The 23,233-nt window shown below is 45.9% G+C and overlaps 1 protein-coding gene across 2 annotated transcripts in view; it reads right to left on the bottom strand.

Annotated features, from left to right (window-relative positions):
* The window catches only part of UBA2 (ubiquitin like modifier activating enzyme 2), a 470,118-nt gene that overhangs the window by 311,583 nt on the left and 135,302 nt on the right, over positions 1-23,233 (bottom strand). For both annotated transcript variants that reach the window (XM_069607094.1, XM_069607095.1), the window contains one exon: positions 8,244-8,365. In XM_069607094.1, the coding sequence (XP_069463195.1) occupies positions 8,244-8,365 (122 nt within the window). The remainder of the gene's footprint in view (positions 1-8,243; positions 8,366-23,233) is intronic.

The following is a 23,233-nucleotide window of genomic DNA, read 5'->3' as shown; positions in this document are numbered from 1 at the left end:
ACTTGTCAGAATTGGTGAGCAAGAACCATCTATTCTGCTTGGGAACATGTAATCCGGCTGATATAACAAGCTCAGTCAAGCCTTGGTCACTGGCTGGGCAATCTGGCGATCGCCACTCATTGTCTTAAAATCCAAGGAGACTCATCCGCTTCCCCAATTCATGCGAGATAGCAGGTGCCAGTATTGACACACGATACTAGATCCCTCCCCTGCCCCCCCCAACCCACAATCCCCTGACACAAGGTCATTGATGTTTTCCTGAATTCTGTCAAGAGCATTCCTGTTACCATCAATGAGTCCTCTGTCTCCTTAGAGAAACCGCCTTTTCTCCCACCACTGAGTCGCACAGGCCTGCACCAGTCAATGGCCTCATAGCACCTCCATCTCCGACAGCTCGACAAAGTAGACCTTGGACTAATATCCAGGGCCCCAACCTCAGATCTCAAGAGGTCCGATTCCACACGGGGCAGCGGGCTGGTAGCTCAACCACAGGCCCCATACTTCTTAGCGTAGCCACCGTTATTTGGTCCTTTTATTGATTTTGCCATCTCTGCAGTGACAGAACCCTGCCCTTCTCAACCACCCAACTTGTACCAGGCACTGTGTGGAGTAGGTGTGATGCTGGAAAAGCATCAGAGGGACAGGGCCTCTGAATCCTTGTCCTTTACTGCTTTTTATCGTGTGTTCTGTCATGTTTTCTGCCCAGGAGTCCATGTGGGACTCCTGGCAGTGCAGCTCTCTTTTGGTTTGGTGAACAGACCCATGGGATACCCTTATGGCACCCATGGGTAGGGGTACAACCCTGTGCCCCTAGTGTATGTTTTTGGGCACCTGTGGGTGGCCCACAGAGCAGGGTATGGGCTGGTGGCAGCTCCATGCTGAATTTGACAGGTGCTCTGGGTGTCCTCCATTTTGGGATACCCAGGCCCTGCCATTGGGATCAGTTGATTCTTGATAGGAAACAAGATGGCCCCTGTGGCCTCTTGCTTTCTATTGCCCGTTACCTTGTTTCCCAAAGTCCTGGGAAGCCCTGACTCTGTCCCTTCCCCCTGACTGGCTGTTGGGTGGAAGTTCCATATATGGTGTTGTTGTGAAGGCCCAGCAAGACTGATTGGAGCCTTCCCAGTGACTGTATGTTGTGGGTACCTCCTGTGGGTGGGACCTGGGTGAATGGAGTGGGTGACCAATATACACTCCTTGTTGTGGTTGTCTGGTTTCTGGCATGAGAGACAAAGACTGAGACAGCCCTGCCCGAAACTGGCCTGAATGCAGTGTGGAGTGTTGAATGGCTGGGTACTTGTCCCAATCCACATTCCTTGTTGTGAGTGTCTGACTGAAAGGGAGGAGTGTGGCCTGAATGCACTGTGTGCCTGATTGGCTGACTGACTACATGAATGCCCTTCTGTATGATTGGCTGCTGAGTGTGTGCCTGCAGTGTGGATGAGAGACAGAATAGTATATCTGGGGACCTCTCACCACTGTTCAGAAGGTTCAGGGAACGTTCAGAAGGTTCAGGGAACGTTCAGAAGCATCCTGGAGCTGAGTCTCCACTCTAAGAGTAACTGGAACTGCTGATCCTCGACGTCCAGCTGGAAGAAGAAGACTTGCTGTTGCATTTGCTTCGACCGATCCGAAGGCTGCCGAAATCGTCGAAGACTGACCCGAGAGAGGACCTGGTAAGGCGCCCTCTTCCCGTGCTCCGAGGGACCATTGAGCACTGCTCCATCGTCGCCGAAGCGCCCTGGAAGACAGACCCTCGAAAGGCTGCCGACCCGAGACGGGACCGCCGAGGAGATCGAAGTGAAGCACCCGGACATCGCCGCCGTCGAAGTCCATTGCCGTCGACCAGGGTTCGCAGGTTTGTGTAACCGCTGGAGGCCCGTCGAAGTTGTGTTGCCCAGCCGTGGGAACCACTTGATGCCGTGCCGCCGACGACCGGAGCCGTCCGCTCCTTTGCCTAAGAACATTGGAATCGAAGGACTCCCTCGTCCGCACCGTCGACCGCTTTATCCTGCCGGAGAAAGTCGAGAACGACCAACGCTCCGAGGAGAAACCTGCCGGTGGGTTTCCCGCCACCCGAAGACCTCAAAGACTCGAACGACTCGACGCCCTTGCTGGGCCTCCGTCTCCACAATCTTTGCGGTCCAGAACTATTGTCACCGAGGTGCTCCGCACGCCTCTGCCTTGCAGGACGCCGACGCCGACGAGCACCGCTCGGACGAAGCTGCCGCCTCATCGACGCCGTTCTACCTTGTTTGTCGACGGACGTTCGACGCCCCGTGTCTCCCGCTTGAAAGGGAAGGCATTCAAGAAGGGCCGTCGATGAACACCGAGTTCCTCGACGCTTCTCGACGATCTGTGACTCCCGCTTGAAAGGGGGTCACTCAAGAAGGATCTGTCGACGCCTCTTCGAAGAACTCGACTCCACCAGGTACATTGGGGGGGTAAAAACATTATAGGAGGGAATAAGACTTGCAGAACAATATATGGACTGGGCTTGTGCTATATCTTTATTTTACAGGTTTCCCAGGTGGGGGGATCTCCACACAGAACTGTGTCTAGTGGTAGGGGCCAGTATTCTGCCTATTGCTCAACCATCTTATTTTCTCTCCTCTCTCTATTGCTGGTTTCACTCTATTGATCTGTGTGACATTGTTACAGTATTGTTGATGCACTTTAATGAGATCTAATACAAAGGGTGGTACCACTTTAGAATTGTATATATTTGCCATTGTTGATTTTCCTAAGTACAAAGTGAGTTATTATGATAAGTGTACATAACCTTGAATATTGATTATATAAAGACTGTGTTCTAACCAATACAGTGTATGGACATTCCTTTGTGGGGGCTTGGGGACTACACTGGACTTAAGAACCAGCCTGCATCACCTCCTGAGAAGCTAGGCCTTGATTGCTCGTCCATTGCTACCGTAATAGAGAATCTTGGCTGGGGTCTTCTGTGCCTCTCTTCTACCATATAGAGAGCAGAAGTACAGACACCCCCCACCGGTCTTCTTCACAGTAGGTAAACCCAGGAGATTGAATAGCCACTGTAGGCCCCCAGGCAAAAGGGCTTTATTTGCCCACAGTCAAATGTGATCAACTCTGCAGTCAGCACAACAGATAATGTATTTAAGGTGAGGCAAGGATCAATTTCAAAACCAGACCAGAGTCCGAGCTCAACGACTATTCTGCCCACAGTCGCTCTCCAGACTCAGCAGTGCTCTAGTCACTTATCCGTACAGTTAAGAAAGCAATATAACAAGCAGCAATCCAGACATCCCGGGCTTCAATAGAAATGTCGGGGAGATCAAAGGCTATACTGCCTGCAGTCTCTCCCCCGACTCAAAATTACAAGACAGTGTGAGAACTCCAGAATCAACAGTGTTTACGAAAGCTTGTAAAGTCTGTTGCTTGATCAAACATACATGAAGGCAATTTTACCCTCAAATAAGTAGCCGAAACACTGCTAGATTAAAATAGAGCAAAATTGGGGTTGGAGATTTTTCAAGAGTTCAGCAGCAGTAACACACCCTGATCGAACTTTCAATATAATCACTAGTCGCAAGAGTTTATAGTGAGATTAATTTTGTAATAGTTCATGGGCGCTCTGGTAGGCCACAATAAGTCTCTCCACAGAGGTTAGAAAATCCTGCCACTTCCAGACAGTGTTTAAAGTAAATACCAGACAAGAGTAAAAGCCACAGAAGAGAGGAACCCCCACCCTGGAATGTGAAACAGCAGGCGATACCACCCCTGAGGTTAGGCAGCATCTGGGAGGCAGAGGGCACACGGAGTCCAGCAACTCCAGGATCCGCCAATGAATACTAAACACTCTGCGCACTCTCCGCCACTCCTAGTGGCTTTTGACAAGAGGCAAGGATAGAGCTAGAAGACAGACTGCCAGCGATTTTTTCCAAAACTAACATGTTGTAGTGCTCAGTCAGTAATGCACACCAAACACACTGCTTACTCTCCACGGGCGGCAATTACTTTAGGTGCAGCAACGGCTCTGATCTTAATGATGCAATAGATGCTGCAGGGTTGGGGTCTGTGTACAATGGGCACTGGGAGCAGTGAGCAAGATGTTGCAAGCATCCAAAAGCGACCCATTAGGGTTCTGGTTGCGGCACTGGGTGGAGTGCTTTGATTCACACTTGGCAGGCACTGCTGTCTCGCGCAATGCTGTAGCGGGGTTGGGGGCCGTAGCAGGGGGGAACTGTTTAACACTACGGGCGAGCGGGAGGAAGCATAAAGGGGGAGGAGGCAGAATAACAGATACAATGTTATCGAAAAGAGCGACAGGCGTCAGTATCAAAGGATGAAGCTACATTAACAGGTAGAGCAGGCTTTTGCGTCTCACTCGTTCCTGGCAGTGCTGGCGGGATGCAGCGGAGAGCAGCAGAGCTTGACAAAGGCCTTAGATGCAGGCCTTGAAGGAAGGCTGGCGTCGCCATCCGGCTTGATGCCCATTCGTCATTTGTGGAGGGTCCTGGCCAATCGCAGGGTGTAGACCTGGATGCAGTCATTCTGTTCTTTCTTGCCACACCGGTGGCTATCTTTATATGTACTCTTCAAGCCCAATGAGTCCAGTGGTGGCAGGGGAAGGCTAGGGGGGCCTGGAGTGGATTCATCTGGCTTCTAGCTTGAGATGCCTTTAGTAGGTTTAAGGGGAGGGGGAGGAAAACTAACATGCTATCAAATCATGAGGAATGGAAGGGACATCCTCAAAAAGGAAGAGGGGAATATTGTTCGGACAGTTTAAGTCCACAACCCAGGGGCTTTATAACACGATACCGTAGGCAATTCAGAAACGCCAAATCCTAGTATAAGGCTGCACTACATCAGATAACTGTAGCAATGACAAAGCAGCAAGGCTCATTTTAGGGAGAGAGGGCTTGTAGATAGGTACAAAGAACTTGAAGCATACATATGGTCCAAAGCAACACAGATATTTGAAAATAATGGCTTATTTTATGAATACCTTTCGAAAGAATTATTTGCCTGTGTAAGTACTATTATCATTCATAAACAATTATAAAAAGCAACAATATTTTTATAACACTCTTTTTTCAAGTCAGAGGCCTTATCTCTTAAAGTCCTTCCCCATTCTATGGCATGAGTGATCTCAGAGGCAGAAGGGGGACCACTGGTGGTCAGGTGGGCTACAGTAGGCAGGTCAGGATGAGGCTCAGATGCAGGAGTTTGAGGATTTCGTGTCCAACAGGTACATACTTCAGTGTTAGTAGAAAGGGTTCACAGACTTCGTAGATGTGTTCCAGCATTAGGCTTGGGTAAACAGTATGGGTGAACTCCCCAAACACACAAATAACCTACTCGGCCACACACAGGAGGGACACACTACTTTAGGCAAATATTACCCAAGCCTACATAGCGCCTCAGTAGTGAAGAAGAGTTTGCAGACTGACGCCTTCATAATGTAGCAGCACATGACCCGGTCTCTGGATTCTTGGTCGTGGTGATGAAAGAAAGGACACTGGATGGGAACTTACAGCAGCAGTCAACAGAAGAGGATCCCAACAGAGTATTCTTCGATGCTTCTTGCAGCTCAAGAAAGGACACTGGATGGGAACTTGCAGCAGCAGTCAACAGAAGAGGATCCCAACAGAGTATTCTTCAATGCTTCTTGCAGCTCTGTGGATTTGATGCCCATTTCAATGTAAAAGAACGGTTGTTGCTGGGTGTATTTTCCGCTATTTCGGTCCTGCACTCTGGTGAGGGGACTTCAAGTCAAATCATGTCTCTGGAGGTCGAGCGGGAGTCCAAAGTTTCAGCAAGAATCAGACTTCCGAAGACGTTCCACAGCGCTCAAGCTTGTGGTTACAGGGTATTGGCGGTTTGCAGACAAGGAGGGTAACAGCACGTCGTGGAATGGCTACTTTTTCAGTTCATCTCGGGGCTAAAGGATCCCAACAGTCTCTGGGTTGGAGTCATTGTCTTTGGAACTCCTAGGTCACATGGAAGAAAGGGTCAGAACAGGCTTGGTTACACAGCAGTCTGGTCGCTGGAATCAGCTATGTCGGTCTTCTCTTCATCTTTCTCTTTGAATTCAGCTCCAGTGGTCGACTTGTCTTGAGCTTCTAAAATCGGACAGTTCTACAGGAACACACACACTACAGAAAGGGGCGGGTGGCTGTCAAATCAGAACAGCCAGCCAGCCCCCCCCCCCCCGACCACCCAGTGGGAACTAGTTTTGCTCATGCACACCAGAAGACAAACGGCTGTGGAGTTTGACTCACTTCCTGCCTTCACAGACACTTTGGTGCCTTGGCAGGCGACACAAAGGGTTCCCTCCGAAGACAAAACCTCAACCAGTTCCTCCCCTACCCAGGATTGTAGAAGGACCAGGAACGGACAAGCATACTAAAAATGGCAAAATGATAACCCTTCTGTGCATTACTTCAGCAGATTTGACAGCCTGTGTGTAATATGAACAAAGTCATTAAAATATGTCCACTCCCACCAGAAACAATAGTTACTTTGTCACAGTAACATAAATGTTCCTGGAGCAGTGACACAGGAGATAATATGCATCTCCCCAGCACTCCCAGAGTCCTGGTCTCACTATATAAAATGTAAAGGGGATGAAAATCCCCCTCTACCCCCGGGAATAGTAATTCTACAAGGTAAGTCCAGAGAAAGTAAAAAGGGAAGCCCCAGAGGCATCCCAGTAACACTGCACACAAAGTGCTGTGTGCTGCATTAAATAAATGTAGATGCCTATATATGATATGATATATGGCATTTGTAACGCGCCTATACACAAGTGTTTGAAGGATATCTTCAAAAATATGCTATGGAGAGTCAGCAAAATGACAGCCATAAAAAGAGTAAAATAAACTGAGTTGGGGAACATGGTAAACGAATATACAAGTCTAGCAAAAAGTGCTGGGGTTCTCAGAGTGGGAAATGTATACCATGTCTCATCCAATTGTGTCATGAGAACTCCCAGTGAGTTACACGCCCCCCCTCCCCCGCATTTGATCCTCCATCCGGCAATCACCGCCAGGGTCTGTGTCAGGGAAGTGGCTGATGTGCCCTGGCCACATGGGAAGAAGCTACTCCTGGAGAAGCAGTGATAACACCATCGGATTCAACACACCACATATATGTCAATTCTTACAAGAGTGGCGTACTTATCACAAATCAAGCGTAATCGAAGATTTGTATCCATAGTACTTTAACCATCCTCAGGCTGGCTTCTGCAGTGGTATATGAGCTCAGTATCTATGCTTCCAAATGTTCCAACACTGCCCGGGGGTAGATTATTTCCCCCACATCCAAGAGAAATCAGACGATAATTACTGGGGAGGGTAGAAGTAGTCCCTGGGGCCTTTTTGGAAAAATAAGGACAATTCTGTCATTAGTCCAGAAGGCCAGCAGCACCATGCAACCTCTAGGAAACAAACTGAAAAGTTATATTGGGCAAAGGATCAAAATCTCCAGTCCTGATGCATAAAAATCTGCCAGAACCTTTGAGGTCTGGTGCCTTGCCCAGCTTCCGACTTTTGAAGGAATGCCCTGACCTCCACCAAAGACAATGCCGGAGGAGAGTTTTATTAATAAAACAGAGAGAAAACAATGAATTAATTGGCCAATCAAATCATAAACATTTGGTTCCATCTACAATCTCATGATAAGATTAGTTTTCTTGGAGTATCTATGAAAATGATGGATATTTAATCAGTAGGGCAAGATTCAACTGTATCCCAATAAGAGATGATATTTTGAGGAGAGTACTGGAAGAAAGTAATTGCCTAATTTGTCCTGCTAGTTGTGAAGATCTATTGCATTTCATGTTTTTTTTGCCTGCCTATTCACAGGTCACGGCTAGAACTCTGACCTTAATTTTACGCGATGCTGGTTTGTACCAATGTCTTCCTACACTTATTTATCAAGAGCAGAAACACAACTAGTTGGTTGGCTTGTTTTAACCTATCTTGGGCAAGCACTGCAAAATTAGGAAATCTTAATTAGATGAATTTTAATAACAGTATATTTTATAATGTATACATTCTATCCAGGATGTTATGGATTGTTATAATTAATGTTATTCGCTTGTGTTTTATGGAAGATCATATTCCGGAAAAAAACTTGAATAAGCATTAGAAAAGCTCAAAAGGCTTGGATTTTAAATTGAGAAATCCTGAATGCTTGCCAAATTTCATCTTGGATTTACCATCACATCAAAGTCAGCAAAATGCCCAGAAAGCACAACTTACTTGAAGAGATACTTGGCCCACACAATGCAGTGTATTGGTTCAGACGGGGTATTGCGAATGGTACAGCCTGGGAATGTCTTCTGAGCTGGTTTTGGATGGCATTCATAGCACTCTGTTAAACCCTGTTGAGCAAGCAATGACAAGACATCAAAAACATGTGTTAGCGACTGATTAGCAGAATGTATTGAGCAGCCTAAAATTTAGAGCTGGAATATACTGGCAACACCCACAGCTCTAACCCATTGCAAGGAGACTACCTTGGTACATGCCAGATACGGAGTGTTTGTGTGTCCTATTGGAACTTTCAGCAAAACAAAAGAGGTGATGGCTGGAAGGTTTAGAATACATTTTAATCTCTGGCATTGCTCTGGGCAGCCCTCCAAACCATTGTTCTTCACCTGCCAAGCCATTACAAAAGAGGAACGACCAAGCCTGATTTGAATATGGTCTTTTCCCTTTTTTGATGGATTAAGATGCTTTCTAAACCTTCCAGGCATCCCCTTCTGTGTTATGGGAACGTTTCCCCTAGTTTATGGGTATATCGACTGGAATTCGTCATTGGTGTGGAATATTGTCATTATATACACTTGAGTTTGAAAGGTTTCCTTATGTGTTGACAGTCAACTGTTTTCAGACTCACTGGACAAACCGTGGGGATAAAATCTTAAGCGGGAGGTATACAATTTTTTACTTCACAAGAGCCGCACTCTGAAGCAACGAGTAGAATAATAAGCGAACGCCACAGAACTGGGAGCATGTTCTGGGGCTGTAACTACATGGGTAGGAGTCAGAATAAACCGGAAGCCATTTAATTCCTGCTTAGAGTTTAGTAGTCTGGTTATCTTAACATAGATTAGCTGCAGCTACATTAGACTCCAGAGACCTGTTGCCATACAAATGTGCAGGTGACAACCCTGCTCTAGGTGTTCAAGATTTCCAGACCTATACTGTAGGTCAGAATTCACATTGCGATTATGTTTTTAAACTATGCAAGATGTAACAAGTCACCTTGTGTGCTTTTTGGAGTGTGCCATTCACAAAATGTCTGGCAGCCCCTTGAAGAAGAACAAACAAGGTCAAACAACATGTTCTATGCTGCGGTTCACACAGGAGAGTCTAAAACCACATTTTAGCTCACTTTAACAGAGGAGAAATATCCATTTGCATATCAGTCTGGCACCACCCACTTCGGCATTCCAGCACCTAAATGCTAGGCAATTCTCTCCTCAACAACAGTACCTACAGCAACGTCCAGAAACACGTTTCAGAATTGTGAAGCTACATCAGTGAGGTGAAGCTGTTACTCTCTAAGCAGGTGGAGCAAAGGGGTCCACTGATATGCAAATGGAAATGTATTCACTGAACGGTTAGTGAGCTAAAACGTGGTTATAGACCCTCCTGAGTGAACGAAATTCCATAGAACAAGTTATTTGAATGACATTTGCCCTCAGTGGGTCCCCACACTTAATTTTGGAATTGAGCATACCTAAAGTAATTTTTTTATTTTTATTTTATTTTATTGCTGGCATACTACTAAGCAGGTACCAATCATGGATTTTTGAAGACCCGGCAAAGAAAGGTTTTCCCTCATGTCTAAATTACCATATTTCAAGTCCTACAGAATGTACTCTGGCAGAACGGGTCAATAATTAACTATACCTTAAGAAGCTTGTTTTTGTTTCCAACATGTTAGTACAGATAAAAAAAAATAAGACCGTTTTGATAGGCTTCATTGGGCGAACTGAAAAATGCATGACGACAACTGTTGGGTAAGATTTTCATTTCAGTGATAAATCTTCCTGACCTGTGTCATCCCAGGACTTTACTTGACTGATTATTTTTCCCTTATTAATAGGTGAGGGGGAATCTTTTTCCCCCCTCTCACCTAGTCTAATTTTTTATGGGTGACCTTTTGATGTCTCTCCATAGTGTGCGATTGGAGTTCTACTTTCTTTTTGAATGGACTAAAGTACTACGGCAGCACACAGCATTTTAAATGCAGTTGCTTCATATTAAATGTTCTTATTATTTCTTGGGCAAACTACTGTTCCCAAGAAGTAAAGTGGGACTCCCATCCCCTTTACATTTATTTTAGTGAGCCAGCACACCCCACTTTATACAATACACCTACAATTGCAAGTATACTTCAATGGCTGGTGGCAGTGAAACGGTTGTATACGAATTGTTCGAATGTCAATTGTTCGAATAACAATTGACCTTCTGCACAATTGACCGAATTTAAACGGTCAATTAGGATACCTATGCGGGGGGGGAAACCCCCCCACCCAATCCTACCCCCACCCCAACCCCCCTCCCAATCCCTTTATATTATTATTACACCAACCCAACCCATAATATATTTTAAAATGACCATACGGTCAATTGTGCAGAAGGTCAATTAGGACCCCTATTATTCGAACAATTGTGTCATTCGAACAATTGTAAACGAACAATTCAGGTAATACCAGTGAAACTACTTTCAAGACTTTTAGTCATTACTTGCAGGCAGTCGAATCAGCCTTGGTAATGCACAGGAGGGTCGCCATTGGTGGGCTCCTTTTTTCATCATTTGTCGTATGCTCGTTTTCTAGGCCTTCTTCTGCCATTCTAGGCGGGAAAGACCTTGGTTGAAGTTTTGTCTTCGGAAGGAATCCTTTGTATTCACTGCAGAGTCTCGAGAGTGTCTGAGAAGGCAGGAAGCGAGAAGTGTCCAAAGATCTGCAGCCCTAGTCTTTCACCTTGCCTGAAAGGAAACAGTTCACACAGCAGGGGGGTAGTGGGGAAGTCTGGCTGCCCTGATTGGACAGTGCAAGAAACCCAAGGGTGTCTCACCCACTAGTTCCCAGGGATCTGTCATCCAAGTGGTCAGGACACGGCATGCAAGGCCAGGCAACCGATGATCATTACACACACCTGACTTCCATCACACTTCCCCACACAGATGAAAGGCGGAGCACGAAAGCACACGGAGCGTGGAAAAGCACACAAAGCAACAGCAGTTCCAAGATGGCAGTTTAATACAAGGAGAAAGACAGCGAGACCAGAGAGGGTTACAAGGAGGGAAGTACCTTGACCTTTAAAGACCGTTACTTTAACGATCGTTGGATAGTAAGAAGCCCAAGACCAGGAACTAAAACTGAACAAACCTAACTGTGCATCGAAGGTACCCGGGGCTCTCCCACGTCGATAACCAAGGCGGGGATGAACGATTGCTGCCATGGTTCGGTCCTTGGCACCTACAACAAGGCAGAGCCAGTAAAGATAGCACAGCCAGTGAGTCGGAGAGATTGATTACCAAACCAGCTTGCGTTTGAACCAAGGTTGCAAGCTGCAACATTTTATGAAGAATTCCAAAGAGGACAGTGTGAAACGAATGTGATGAGCGACCCAAATATAAGTGGAAACCAAAGGAGTGAATTAACTTTGGGGAGGCCAAGTGAGATACCATATACAGAGTGGGTGCTCATTCGAAGGTCTCCATCAGGTATCCAAATGAATGGCGACTATTATAAAATGGAAGTTTGTATTGAAGTGGCCCTGCAACGGGTCAAGCTAAACTCAGTGCACATTCGAAATTCTTTGATAAACCAAGGTGAACTAGAATTGGCCTGAGACCAGCTTAGCGAGACTAATTTGAAAAGGCGACGGATCTGAGCCCGACTGAGGAGGATACTGGGTGAACTCTGAGTCACCCGTGAAAACAAATATTCTCTGAACTTAAAGAGGTAGGATCCAGGGTGAAGCACCAGAGTTGAATATTTGTAAGAAGAACAGAACTGTGCATCTTATTCAGCCCTACAGATAAGGTGTGTATCGTGCCTTTTTACGCATGTAATTATAGCCAATAAGGATATTTTCATTTTCTACTGCGTACCATGTACGCTGTATTTATTCATAAAAACATTTTGGGGAAAAAAAAAAATCATACTTTCCACCACTAGATGGCACTAGCATTTCTTTTGTCATCAGCAACATAGCCTTTCTTATGTCTACGGTGAATTTCCAACTGAAAGACCCGTGCAAATATGACGGTTAATGCGAGCAACACAATAAAGCATGCACCCTTTTAAAATGTGTTCATACCCATTATGTCTAATAGCTTAATATGCTAAAAGTAAAGTTTGCTTTGCTGTCCTTAGTTGAATGTTCTTTAACCATACATAACACGCTGGAGGTTTGTGACAAATCTGCAAACCTAAGTGAGTTTATGGCACAACTATTTTTTGTGTGTTTTTAAAGCGCTAAAATTAAAGTGGGTAAATCAGGATGTTTTGCCTTTTGAAGTTTTCCATTCAGGATGTGGAAAATAAAGGTAGTGATATTATTTTGGCCCAACATGCTGCTAGAAGGATTTACATGATGTCATGATGCTTTACTATGCAATTTGTTTATTTTGCAAGTAATCTCTATAGGACAGTATTATTGTAGGTCTTGACACCCAAGTCTTAAATATTTATTCCAAGTAAAGCAGGGAAGATAGTGGCCGTGCCCAAATTGAAAGAGTGGGTTAAAATCCCTGCTTTGCTGTTTAGCTTAAGTGTGTGATCCTGGGCAAATAATGTAATCTCACCCTGACTTCAATTGCAAAAATTGGAGTGCTTATAAATGGTTAAGTTTACACCCTTACAGTAGGACAGTTTTAATAAGTGTAGAGACACATTGGTGTACCATGGTGCTCCTCTACTAGTGGCTCCAATACTGGTATATAGAACTGCATTATTGCTGCACTGGCCTTCCCCCCCCCCCCATTCTTGTAACACTGGATTTGACAGGCAGAGAGTCTCACCAGCCAGTGCACCAGAGATTCTAGTATAGCGGACTGTGGTATAACAAACATTACCTTTTCTCCCCTGTTGCTCCCAGCCACTGAAGTTGTTTGGGCCATCTAGAGTACTGCCCCACACACTGCAATGTCCTGTTATGCTAGGATATTGAATCTTTCATTGCACACCATCTGCCATTTTCTAGGACCTTCAGGATCTGCAAGAAGTGGATGTTTCGGACTCAACGGAGAGAGCGGTTAACTCAATGTAACATTGAAGCTGCACTAGAATAGTTTAATTACAATGAGTAATGAAGTTAGATGCCCCTACACAAGTAGGTTTGCCACTCCTCCACAGTCTCTGAAGTTAGTGCCTCTCCCAACATTTGAAGTGTTAGCCCCTGCCAAATTCTAGCCCATAGGTGCACCCCTGGATGTGCGCCCCTGTATTTTGTTAGGTAGAGAGGTGAGGGGAGGTGGGTAGAACAGTAGGGGGAGAGCCTCTAAGTTCGCTCATTTTCTGAAGTGGCCCCTACCATCACGACTTCATTTCTCTCCTCCCCGCCCCCGAAATGTAGGTTTTGTTGTGCCCCTGCATGGGAGGCAGGTCAGGTAGGTTGGCTCACTCACAAGCCACCAGCCACCCCCAACTCTGCCCTCACAGTGCTGAAATAAAGGGGCAGGAGCCAACACATGTGCAATTATTAATTTACTTGCTGCACCATGGCACGTTGCAAACCTGCTCTTTAATGTAGAATTTATAAAGTTATGCTGGCTGTAGTAAGGGGTACGCTTGCCGTTAGGCTATACCATGAGGGATGGGCTGTTACCCCATGCAGGGATGAACTGTTCCATTAGCCTGCAGGAGAGATGCGGGGCAGCCCGGGAACTGAATGTATTTGCCATTAGCACATGCAGGGAGGCCATGTGCCACTGGCACATGCAGAAAAGCGATGCTCAGATAGCATGTGCAGAGATGAGCTGTGCTGCTGCATGTGCATCGAGACTATGCCAATAACATGTGGAAAGGGATTATGTGTTCTTACATAGCGCTTTTATCCAAATTCCTTCAGCTTTTAAACACTGCAGTAACAGTTATCCCATTTAGAATGGTACTTGATTTATTACAGCAAAATCAAGCAGAATGCCAGGGGAGCACTGTTGGGCATTGTGGTGGGGGCTGGAAAGACGTGATCGAGTCAGGCTGAATAAGGAAAGGGGAGGGGGGGGGGGGATATCGGTTACATTTGGCCTGAGAACATTTTGTCCATTTCCAGCACCGATAGTAACTTCTGTGAACGGTCATTCTTCATTATTGCATTTCTTGTAAGATAGAAGCGACTCCTCTGCGCCACACCCATCAAGGCTGCGTCAGCCCTCCACATAATTGGAACTTGGGAAATGCATGCCACCCTCCTACCCAGTAGTTTTCCACCCTTTCTTCGGATGCAACATTAGCATGTTCTTTGCCAACATTAGCCTGTGTAGAAGGGAGCCCTGCTGTTAAGACTGGCAGAGAGGAGTAGTGCCATTATAGCATGTGCAGAGGAGATGCTATGTTAGCACCCACAGAGAAGAAATATCCCCATAGTACGTACTTAGTAAAGATGTGTCATTTGCACGTGCCAAGAAGAGATGTGCTATTAGTATGGAACAGAAGAGCAATTAGCATGCAGAGCCGAGATGTGCTGTTAGCATGTGCAGAGACCGATGTGGATTTTGCACATGCTAACTGCACGTCCCGTTGCTGAACAGGATGTGTAGTTAGTATGTGCAGAGGGTATGTCCCATTAGAATGCATGTTGAGAAGGCATGTCGATAGCATGCACATCTCGGTGCACATGCACACATGTACAGAGAGCTGTCTCACTCGTATGTGCGCAGAAAAGATGTGTCATTAGCAGACAAGAAGAGATGTGCTAATAGCATGCGCAAAGAAGGGATTTGAGGTCCCTATGGGTAGAGATGTCCTGTCAACGTGTGCAAATATCAGGCTTGCTAAACAGAACGTGTTCCATCAATACGTGAAAACAATGTCTGCCATTATCATATGCATAGAGATGTGCTGTTAGCATGCGCACAGTGTAAAGGTGCAATTTACACATGCAAATGACACAAATTTGCTCTTCAAATGCTAACGGCACATCTCTGAAAATGCTGAAAGGAGATGTGCCTTTAACATGTGCACAGAGTACGTGTCATACTCGTTAGTATGTGTCAAGAGGAGATGTGTAGCTAGCATGTTCAGGGAGGATATATGTCATTATCAAGTGGAGTAATGTGCTATTACTATGTGCTCAGACGGGATGTGCCGTTTGCATGTGTAGTGAAGGGCTCTGCGCACGCCAGACAACTTTGATCTACAACTCTTTTGGTCTACGGGTCTGATTTTACGCATGCATTGGGTGTATGTGTTGGATACGTTTTACTCTCTTGCAGAGGAGAAAACTCTTTTACTCTCTTGAAATTGCATTTACTCTCCAACGTGAAAAATCATGCTTAAAATACTCCCACCTCAAAATCTTATCTGGAGCACTGGATATAATTTTTGAATACAATCAGTATCTCAAGGGTAGTTGACCCGGTCAGTCATGCAGTGACACCGTTCTAGAAATCACATAACAAACAAACCAAGTTACAAGTACACACAATTGCAACATTACTTTTTAGAACTCAGTTCTAAGCTAGTACAATGCAATAAGCAAATCATGGAAAGCAAAACCCTATCACACTCATTACAAGTCTGCTGGTTTGGTAACAACGGTGCCAGTAAGCCTACCGGCACCGTTACCAAACCGTCCCGCGTGCCAGGGTCAGATCTGGTGGGTGGAATGGCACCCACCCGCAGACTTTTACGGAAGCACCAGCACCATTATTAACAATGCCGGGTGCTTCCGTGATCCCCATTACGTCCTATGGGACTCAATGGCAATGGGGATTAATATTTACTGGCGCCTGACTTCCCGGAACGCCAGGGTCGGTAATCCCCCGGTGATTCCGGCAAGCCAGGCGCCGGTAAATATTGCAAGTCTGGTGGCAACCCACCGGCAGAGTTACCGCCGGACTTGTAATGAGGCCCAATGTATTTTAAGGTAAGTAATTGACCTACTGGTACTATCCGCTACCCAATAGCTAGTTATACACAGTATACTTTTAAGAAGTATATAATAGAGTTTCTACGGTAAGTAAGAATTTTATGAAACTATTTTAGAATAGCACCAAAGCAATTCAAGGAAAAACAAACCAAGGTTACAAGTTAGATGAGCAGCAGCTAATCAAGGTAAGGCCGATATACTTTTAAAAAGGACCTACCAGCAACTCAAAGAAGGGTATTAACTAAAAGAAAGTTTTACATCTGTATAAAGCAGACCAGGGAAAGCAAAATCCTAGAATACACTGAAAGACAATGTATTTCAAGGCAGGTAAACCCTATTGGTAAGCTTTTCCACTCATTTAGTTAAGCAATGATAACAGTACCAACACATTAATTTTAGAAGGGGGAAACACCATTCAAAGTTAGGAAAGCAATTTATATACTTTTTAGAGGGTCAGCATGCAACTCAAAGGTAAGCGTCAACTAAATGACACCAACCACACTAACTTCTTTAGCAAGTAGTTTTTTTTTTTTACATGTGTTATACTTTCAAAGCAGAATATTTTTCTTATCCAGTCCTTCCCTAGTCTATTGCATTAGTTCTCTCAGAGGAAGAGTAGGTACCCTAGTGGTCTAGGTGCCAGCTGTAGTCAAGATGCGTAGGGTTCAGTTTCATGAAAGGCAAGGTTCTAGAGGAGATCTCCTTAAACAAGCATGTATTCCCTTTCAGTGCTAGTGTTCAGGCCCTTCACGGAAGGCTCCCTATGTGCGTTCCAGCATTAGGCCTGGGCAAACTCCCAACCACATTAATCACCCACTCAGCCTCAACTCAGCCTCAACTCAGCCTCACAGGGTGCACACCAAACGCAAGGTAAGTAATATCTCAAACCACACAGTACCTTAGTAGAAAAGAAGAGCTTCAGAGTGGATGCCTTCGGATTCAAGCAGCACAGGACCCGATCCCTGGATTCTTGGTCTGGAGACGAAAGAACTGGACACTGGATAGGAACTTGCAGCAGCAGCCACCAGAGTAGGCTTCCAGCAAAGGCTTCTTCATGGATTCTCGTGGCTCTGTAGATTTGGCACCTTTTAACAGCAGCCAAATGAAGAAGACGAATATCGCTCGTCGGATTCTCTTCACTCTCACGTCCTGCACTCTGGGAGGGGACTTCAGGGATTTGAATCGTGTCTTTTGAGATCCAGCAGGAGTCCACCAATGTTTCAGATAGATTCACACTTAAGAAGACCATGCACTGAGGTCCCAAGTATTAGGGAGAATTCTCAGAAATGTGCCAATTCCCTTCACTTTAGAGACCCCCAGCAACTTTGCTGGATTTTGAGGACATGATTTTGTTCCTGTAAAGAGTGTGACCCTTTTTTCCCCACCCTCATGTATTTTTATGTGAATTGTACCTCCATTTCTTTTGGTTGTGGAGTCTGACAAACTCCATATGCATCATCTTTTAATTGTGTCACAAAGCACCTTCAGTGCAGTGACACAGAGAAGTCTCCCAGATTTCCCAAAGGTTTAAATACCTTCTCTGGGATAGACTACCGTTTCCCAGAGCAGTAAAGTGAAATTGACTTCACTTACCATTGAAACTTTCTAGACCCAGCACACACTATTTTATAATAGAGTGCTGGAGGAGGTTACTTAGTATCCCCTTTGTCTAGCTTCTCATGTAACATTAAGTTACCCCGTCCTCACTGAATGGCTGTGTTTTTGTTCAAAATACCATGGTATTTCTTTTCTGCGTGCTGCGTTCGTGGCTCCGGTAAAGCAACCGTGGGAACCGTCTTTTTCAAAATAGCTAGAGCCATCTTTGACAAAATGACACCCCTATCCCCCCCGTCCCCCAGTCTTCTTTTTTCACCAGTTCTTTGTGGAAAGGTCCTTTTAGAGATTTTGTCTGCACGCCAAACAAGGTTTGGTCTCTTTGTTCATGTCGCCTTTGGCGGGCTTCAGGAGTGAAACCGCCTCTGGCTCCAGAGTGTCTGGGGTAGGTAGGAAGTGAGGGAGGTGCCCGAAACTCCCTGTGCATAGTCTCCTAGGAGACCCAAATGCACTCTGTGGTGATTGGCTGGCTGACTGACTGTCCGGCAAGGACAGCCACCATGCTGGGTGAATGACAGCTAGGCTGGTATGAATGGGAGAGAACTGAATAGAAGAAGAGCTAGACTAGGACGCCTGCTGCAACTCCTGGACCGTTGGTTTGCCCGGTGAAGCCCTGCTGCAGTGCCGAAACGCCAAGTTCTCATCGACGGAGAAGCCCCTGCAAAGACTACTTCTACCTTTGAGTTGGTGGGACCAATCTACTCCAAAGTAAGCCACCTGGACATCCATCTCAGAGCTGGTTGAATTTCCACAGAGTTGCTGCTGGAAACCGTATAGCCAGGCAGAGGAACATCAGATTGTGTGCGTTGCTTTTAAGCTGGCCTAGAGCTTTTGGAAGATCCTCCGGACTCACAAGAAGCAGGACTGACCAAGCCTGAGCACCCCCTCAGCAGAGTGCGGGTATCCAGAAGCAAGGAAAGCCCACCTCAACAGCCAGGAAACGCGGTGTTGCCATTTGCGGTAGACGTAAGGAGCTGAAACACAAAACAGCCACTGAACGTGAAGTTTGCCAGTTGCCAGTTTTGACAGCCCCAGTGCATTCCAGGAGTCAGACTTCCTCCCTCTTGTCCCCACCACTGAGGCCCAGGAACAGCGAGATCGGCAGAGCTGCACAGGAACAAAAACCAGCTGCATCTTTTCTTCATTTCCAAGGTACTGTAAAACAAGCTAAAGAGAACTTCCCTCTTACTGTAGAATGGCTTTGAAACCTCTACAACTCACAAGCCTAATCAGATTGTGGCCCTACATTTGATTCTTCTTTTCATCAAAGATTCCTAAGAACTTGTGCCAAGACTTCCATTTACTTACCAGGAGTGCTTAATCTTATACAAGACGTTTGCCCATTGACTTTGGCTTAGCCTATTAAATTGTATGACTCTTCTTGGGGGGCCCAAGTGTTTGCCTACTTAAGAATATTTGTGATCTCTTGTGTTCTAATAACCTTTGCCTTTTACCAATTTCTAAAAGTAGTCTGAATGACAATAGTAAGGTATTAATGTCCCCAGCATCCTAGTTATTGAAGTCGCCTGGAGGTGTAGGTTATGTCGTGGGCCATCCCAAAAGGGTCTTAACTGGTTCAGAAACTTAAAGTGTACAGTATTGAAGTGTATTTGTGTGTTACTAGTATGTTGCTCCCTTCTAAAGAAGGCTTTATAACTGACTGATAAATTAATAGTTGTTTATGCAAGAAACCTTGAGTCTAAGTTTATTTGAATACCTGTAACTGTGAATCTTTGTGTAACTCCACTACAGCTTACATTTCCCCTTTTGAGACAAGTCTGGCTGCTCAGCACGCTACCAAAACTGTGTAGTACAAGCTTATACCAAAGGTTGGGTTGCCTATACCTGTAGTCATAGTTTGTAGTGTTCCCAGAGGGCACTGCATACAAACTTTGCCTAACACCAGGTTATTGGCGTTTTGCAGCCCAGCAAGGTCGCAGTATGTCATGGATGCCTCAAAATGCAGGTCTTCTTGAGACTAGTGGATCTCAACAGCCACTGTGTAGGAGTCGTCGCATTCGGGACTCCCAGGTCGATGGAAGGCAGGGTTGTATCATGCACCAGTTACACAGCAGGTTCTCCGGTTGCTGGAAATCGCTACAGAAGTCTTTTCGGTTTCAGCTAAAGTAGTCCACTTGTAAGCAGTTTCCAGGTTCAGAGGATTTATCAGGAACTACAGCAATAAACTGCTCTGTGATTGCATCCAAATGGATTTCTTCCTTTCTGGGTCCCAGATTGGTAAGGGTTTGCGATGGTGATAATCTTCTCCAATCTCCCAGAATTGCGGAGTTCCTCAGGGCTCCTGTCTGTCGCCGCTGCTCTTTAATCTTTACATCCGGCCCCTTCTTGACCTCTTGAACAAACTAGGAGTGCAATATACAAATTACGCCGATGATACTCAGGTTGTTATACAGTTGAGTGGCTCATATAGCAGTGACACGGAAACCATCAACAAAATATACAAAGCCATACAATTCTCTTGCCCTGAACGATAAAAAGACCGAACTCCTTATCGTGGCATCTAAAAACACTCAGGCGAAACTGGATTCCAACTACGACAGTTCCCACATAGCCAACAATACCATTATCATTCAAAAGAAAGTTAAGACATTAGGAGTAGTTCTTGATGAAGAACTCTCCATGAAATCCCATGTTTTGTCATGATCCCTGCTTCCAAGGGGTTAGGACTTGCCTCACATCCTTGGAAGCAGGCCCATAAACCTTGACCCTGGGTACCAGCCAGTCCCTATCGGGACCTTTTGGACCTTGTCCTGGCGCCAGTGGCACCAGGCTCATAAAGATGACCGGTCCCGGCGCTGGAAGCGCCGGGCTCATAATGCTTAAGAGTGCTTGGGTGGACCTACCTGCAGCAGACCATGCTGCTTACTTACCAGCTCGATGGTCTTCTGATCCTTCTCCTACTACTTTTCCTGTCTCGGTGGGGCAGGAGCCACTCCCTGGAATCAGAACACAGGAACTCTTTTCTTACCTGGGCGAGGCTGTGGAAGAAGACGCCTAAGCACTACAGAAGGCTATTTAAACCACACCCGATTGATGAAACATGCTTCGCGTTATTCTGCATCTGCAGCAGGACGCTCATCGTGTCAGCTCCAGTCTTCCTGAGATTCTTCAGCTCCAGTTCCTGTGAAAACGAATTCCTTACCTGCTAGAGATCCGATCCTCAGCTGCACCTGCCAAGACAAAACAGGTTAGCAGAATTCAATTCGAGAGCAGCGCTCTTACTTACCAAATACGGCGGCATCTTCCAAAGCCTTCCGCCGCTTTCTTCGGCTCCCCATCGACATCTGCAAAGAAAAGGACTTGATTAAGCATTGCATTCTTGAATTGCTTACCTGCGCTCCGCACGTTCTGAACTTCAAGAAGCGCTGCATGCCGGCATCTGCAAAACAAAGGAGACATTTTAAGGCGCATTCTAAACCAACCATAAACTTTCTACTTACGCGCTCGCACGTTCGCCGGCATCCATCTAGCAACGCTCTCTGCATCCACGATCTGCAAGGACAAAAGAGACATTAAGGCGTGCTTTTGAAACAAACAGCAGTCATTTTACTTACGTGCACCGCGCTTCATCTTCTTCGTACATACGCGCTTGCACGATCCTGGGCACTTATTCATCAGCGTCCATTGCACCTAAACCAGCAGGACAAAGAGAGACATTAGAAAGGGTGACAGCAACCGGTCATCTTTCCTACTCACCTGCTTGCCGCATCATTCCTCTACAATTTCAATCTTGACACCCTGAGACTGAGCAAGGGACTAAATTAAGGGTGCTCCAATAACTATCAAGAAACCGCTCGTGCGGTAAACGGCGGTATCTTCCAACATCAACCTCTGCAATCAAGAGGATTGTCAGTGAACCAGTGAAGTAACTGGTACTGCGCCCCTGCAAAGACGCAGGATGGAGAGCCCGGCCTTAATATATCTAAGGTGAGCAAGCCACGCCCTTGGTTCGAATAAGAGGACTGAGGAAGGAGAAGTTCAGTCAATCCAGTTCCTAAATCCTTGTTCTTCCGTCTGCAGACACCTCACTCTACACGTCCGGTACATCGTGAGAAGGGGACCAGCCCTAGGAGAAGGCCGAGATCTACGAGTCACACTAGAAGACACGGCGACAGCTCAGTCCAGCCCAGCGCAGCGCCTCCGTGGAAATCAGGTGAGCGTTACATGTTTCCAGCATTAAATCCAGCTGTGGTCTTGTAAACAAGAGAATAAGATATATTCGACCATTCATCTCAGAAGAGAACTGTGCTCTTTTGTCCACTGCCCTGGTTAATTCAAGATTGGACTATTGCAACAGTCTCTTGGCGGGCACCTCAGCTTCTAATATCCAATCTCTACAGGTGGCGCAGAATAATGCTGTGCGTAACATTTGCAATCAGTCTCATCATACACACATTTCCACCTTTAGGAAAAAACTCCACTAGCTTCCGGTCAAACGCCGCATAACACACAAGATGCTTACCACGACCCACAAATGCCTCAGTCTAAGCAGCCCCATCTATCTGTCATCCCCCATTAGCACGAAACCTAATGTGAGGAACCTTCGCTCTTCCTCTGCGATTATTCTCAATTCAGGACAGCCAAATTTGGAGCTACTACCCTTGAAGCTCAGGACCCTCTTCTTTGGAACACAATTCCGGCAAAGATACGACAGATCCAAAGCTATACCGTGTTCAAACGTACTATAAAGACTCACCTCTTCAACTTGGAATAATCCTCTGACTCTTCCATCCTTCTGTTTTATGCCTGTTGTGTTTGTCCTTGTTTTGTTCTGTGTGCGCCCTGAGGCCCACGGCATGTTGGAGCGTTACAAAAATTAAAATCAATATTTCTGCAATCACTCCCTGCAGTTTACAGAAAGGGGCCGTCTGGCTGTCCAACCAGGACAGCCAACCCCCTCAACCCCTCCCATTGAGACCATCTTTCACCTTGCCTGAAAATAACCCAAAGGGCTGCAGAGTTTTGAACTCCTCTCTCGCTTCTTGCCCTCGGACACTCCTGGATGTGGAATACAAAGGATTCCTGCTGAAGACAAAACTTCCTCCGAGGTCATGCCTGCCTAGAATGGCAGGGGAAGACCTCAAATTACAAGCAAATGAGAAATGGCAAAAAATGAGCCCATCATAGAAAATGGTGGCCCTTCTGTGCATTACCGGGGCAGATTTAACAGCCTGTGACTAATAAGACTAAAACGTCACTTGCAATTGTAACACAAATGCTACAGATAAGTAAGCAAGGGGGTACATTGCATCCCCCCAGCACTCCACAGAAGGTGGGGTGTGCTGGCATGCTATATAAAATGTAAAGGAGGATGAAAATACCGCTTTACCCCTTGGGAACAGTCGTTCCCCCCCCCCCCCCCCCCCCCAAGTACATTAAAGATAAATTAACAGGGAAGACAAAGTGGCAAACCAGCCTAAGCCCAAATGTTATAGCAAACCATAACTCCAACTATACACTATGGATACACATAAAAGGTCACCCATAAAAAATATTTA

Source organism: Ambystoma mexicanum, chromosome 1p (assembly GCF_040938575.1).
Source record: "Ambystoma mexicanum isolate Mex_15411 chromosome 1p, UKY_AmexF1_1, whole genome shotgun sequence".
Lineage (NCBI taxonomy): Eukaryota > Metazoa > Chordata > Amphibia > Caudata > Ambystomatidae > Ambystoma > Ambystoma mexicanum.
This window is presented reverse-complemented; position numbering and strand designations above follow the sequence as displayed.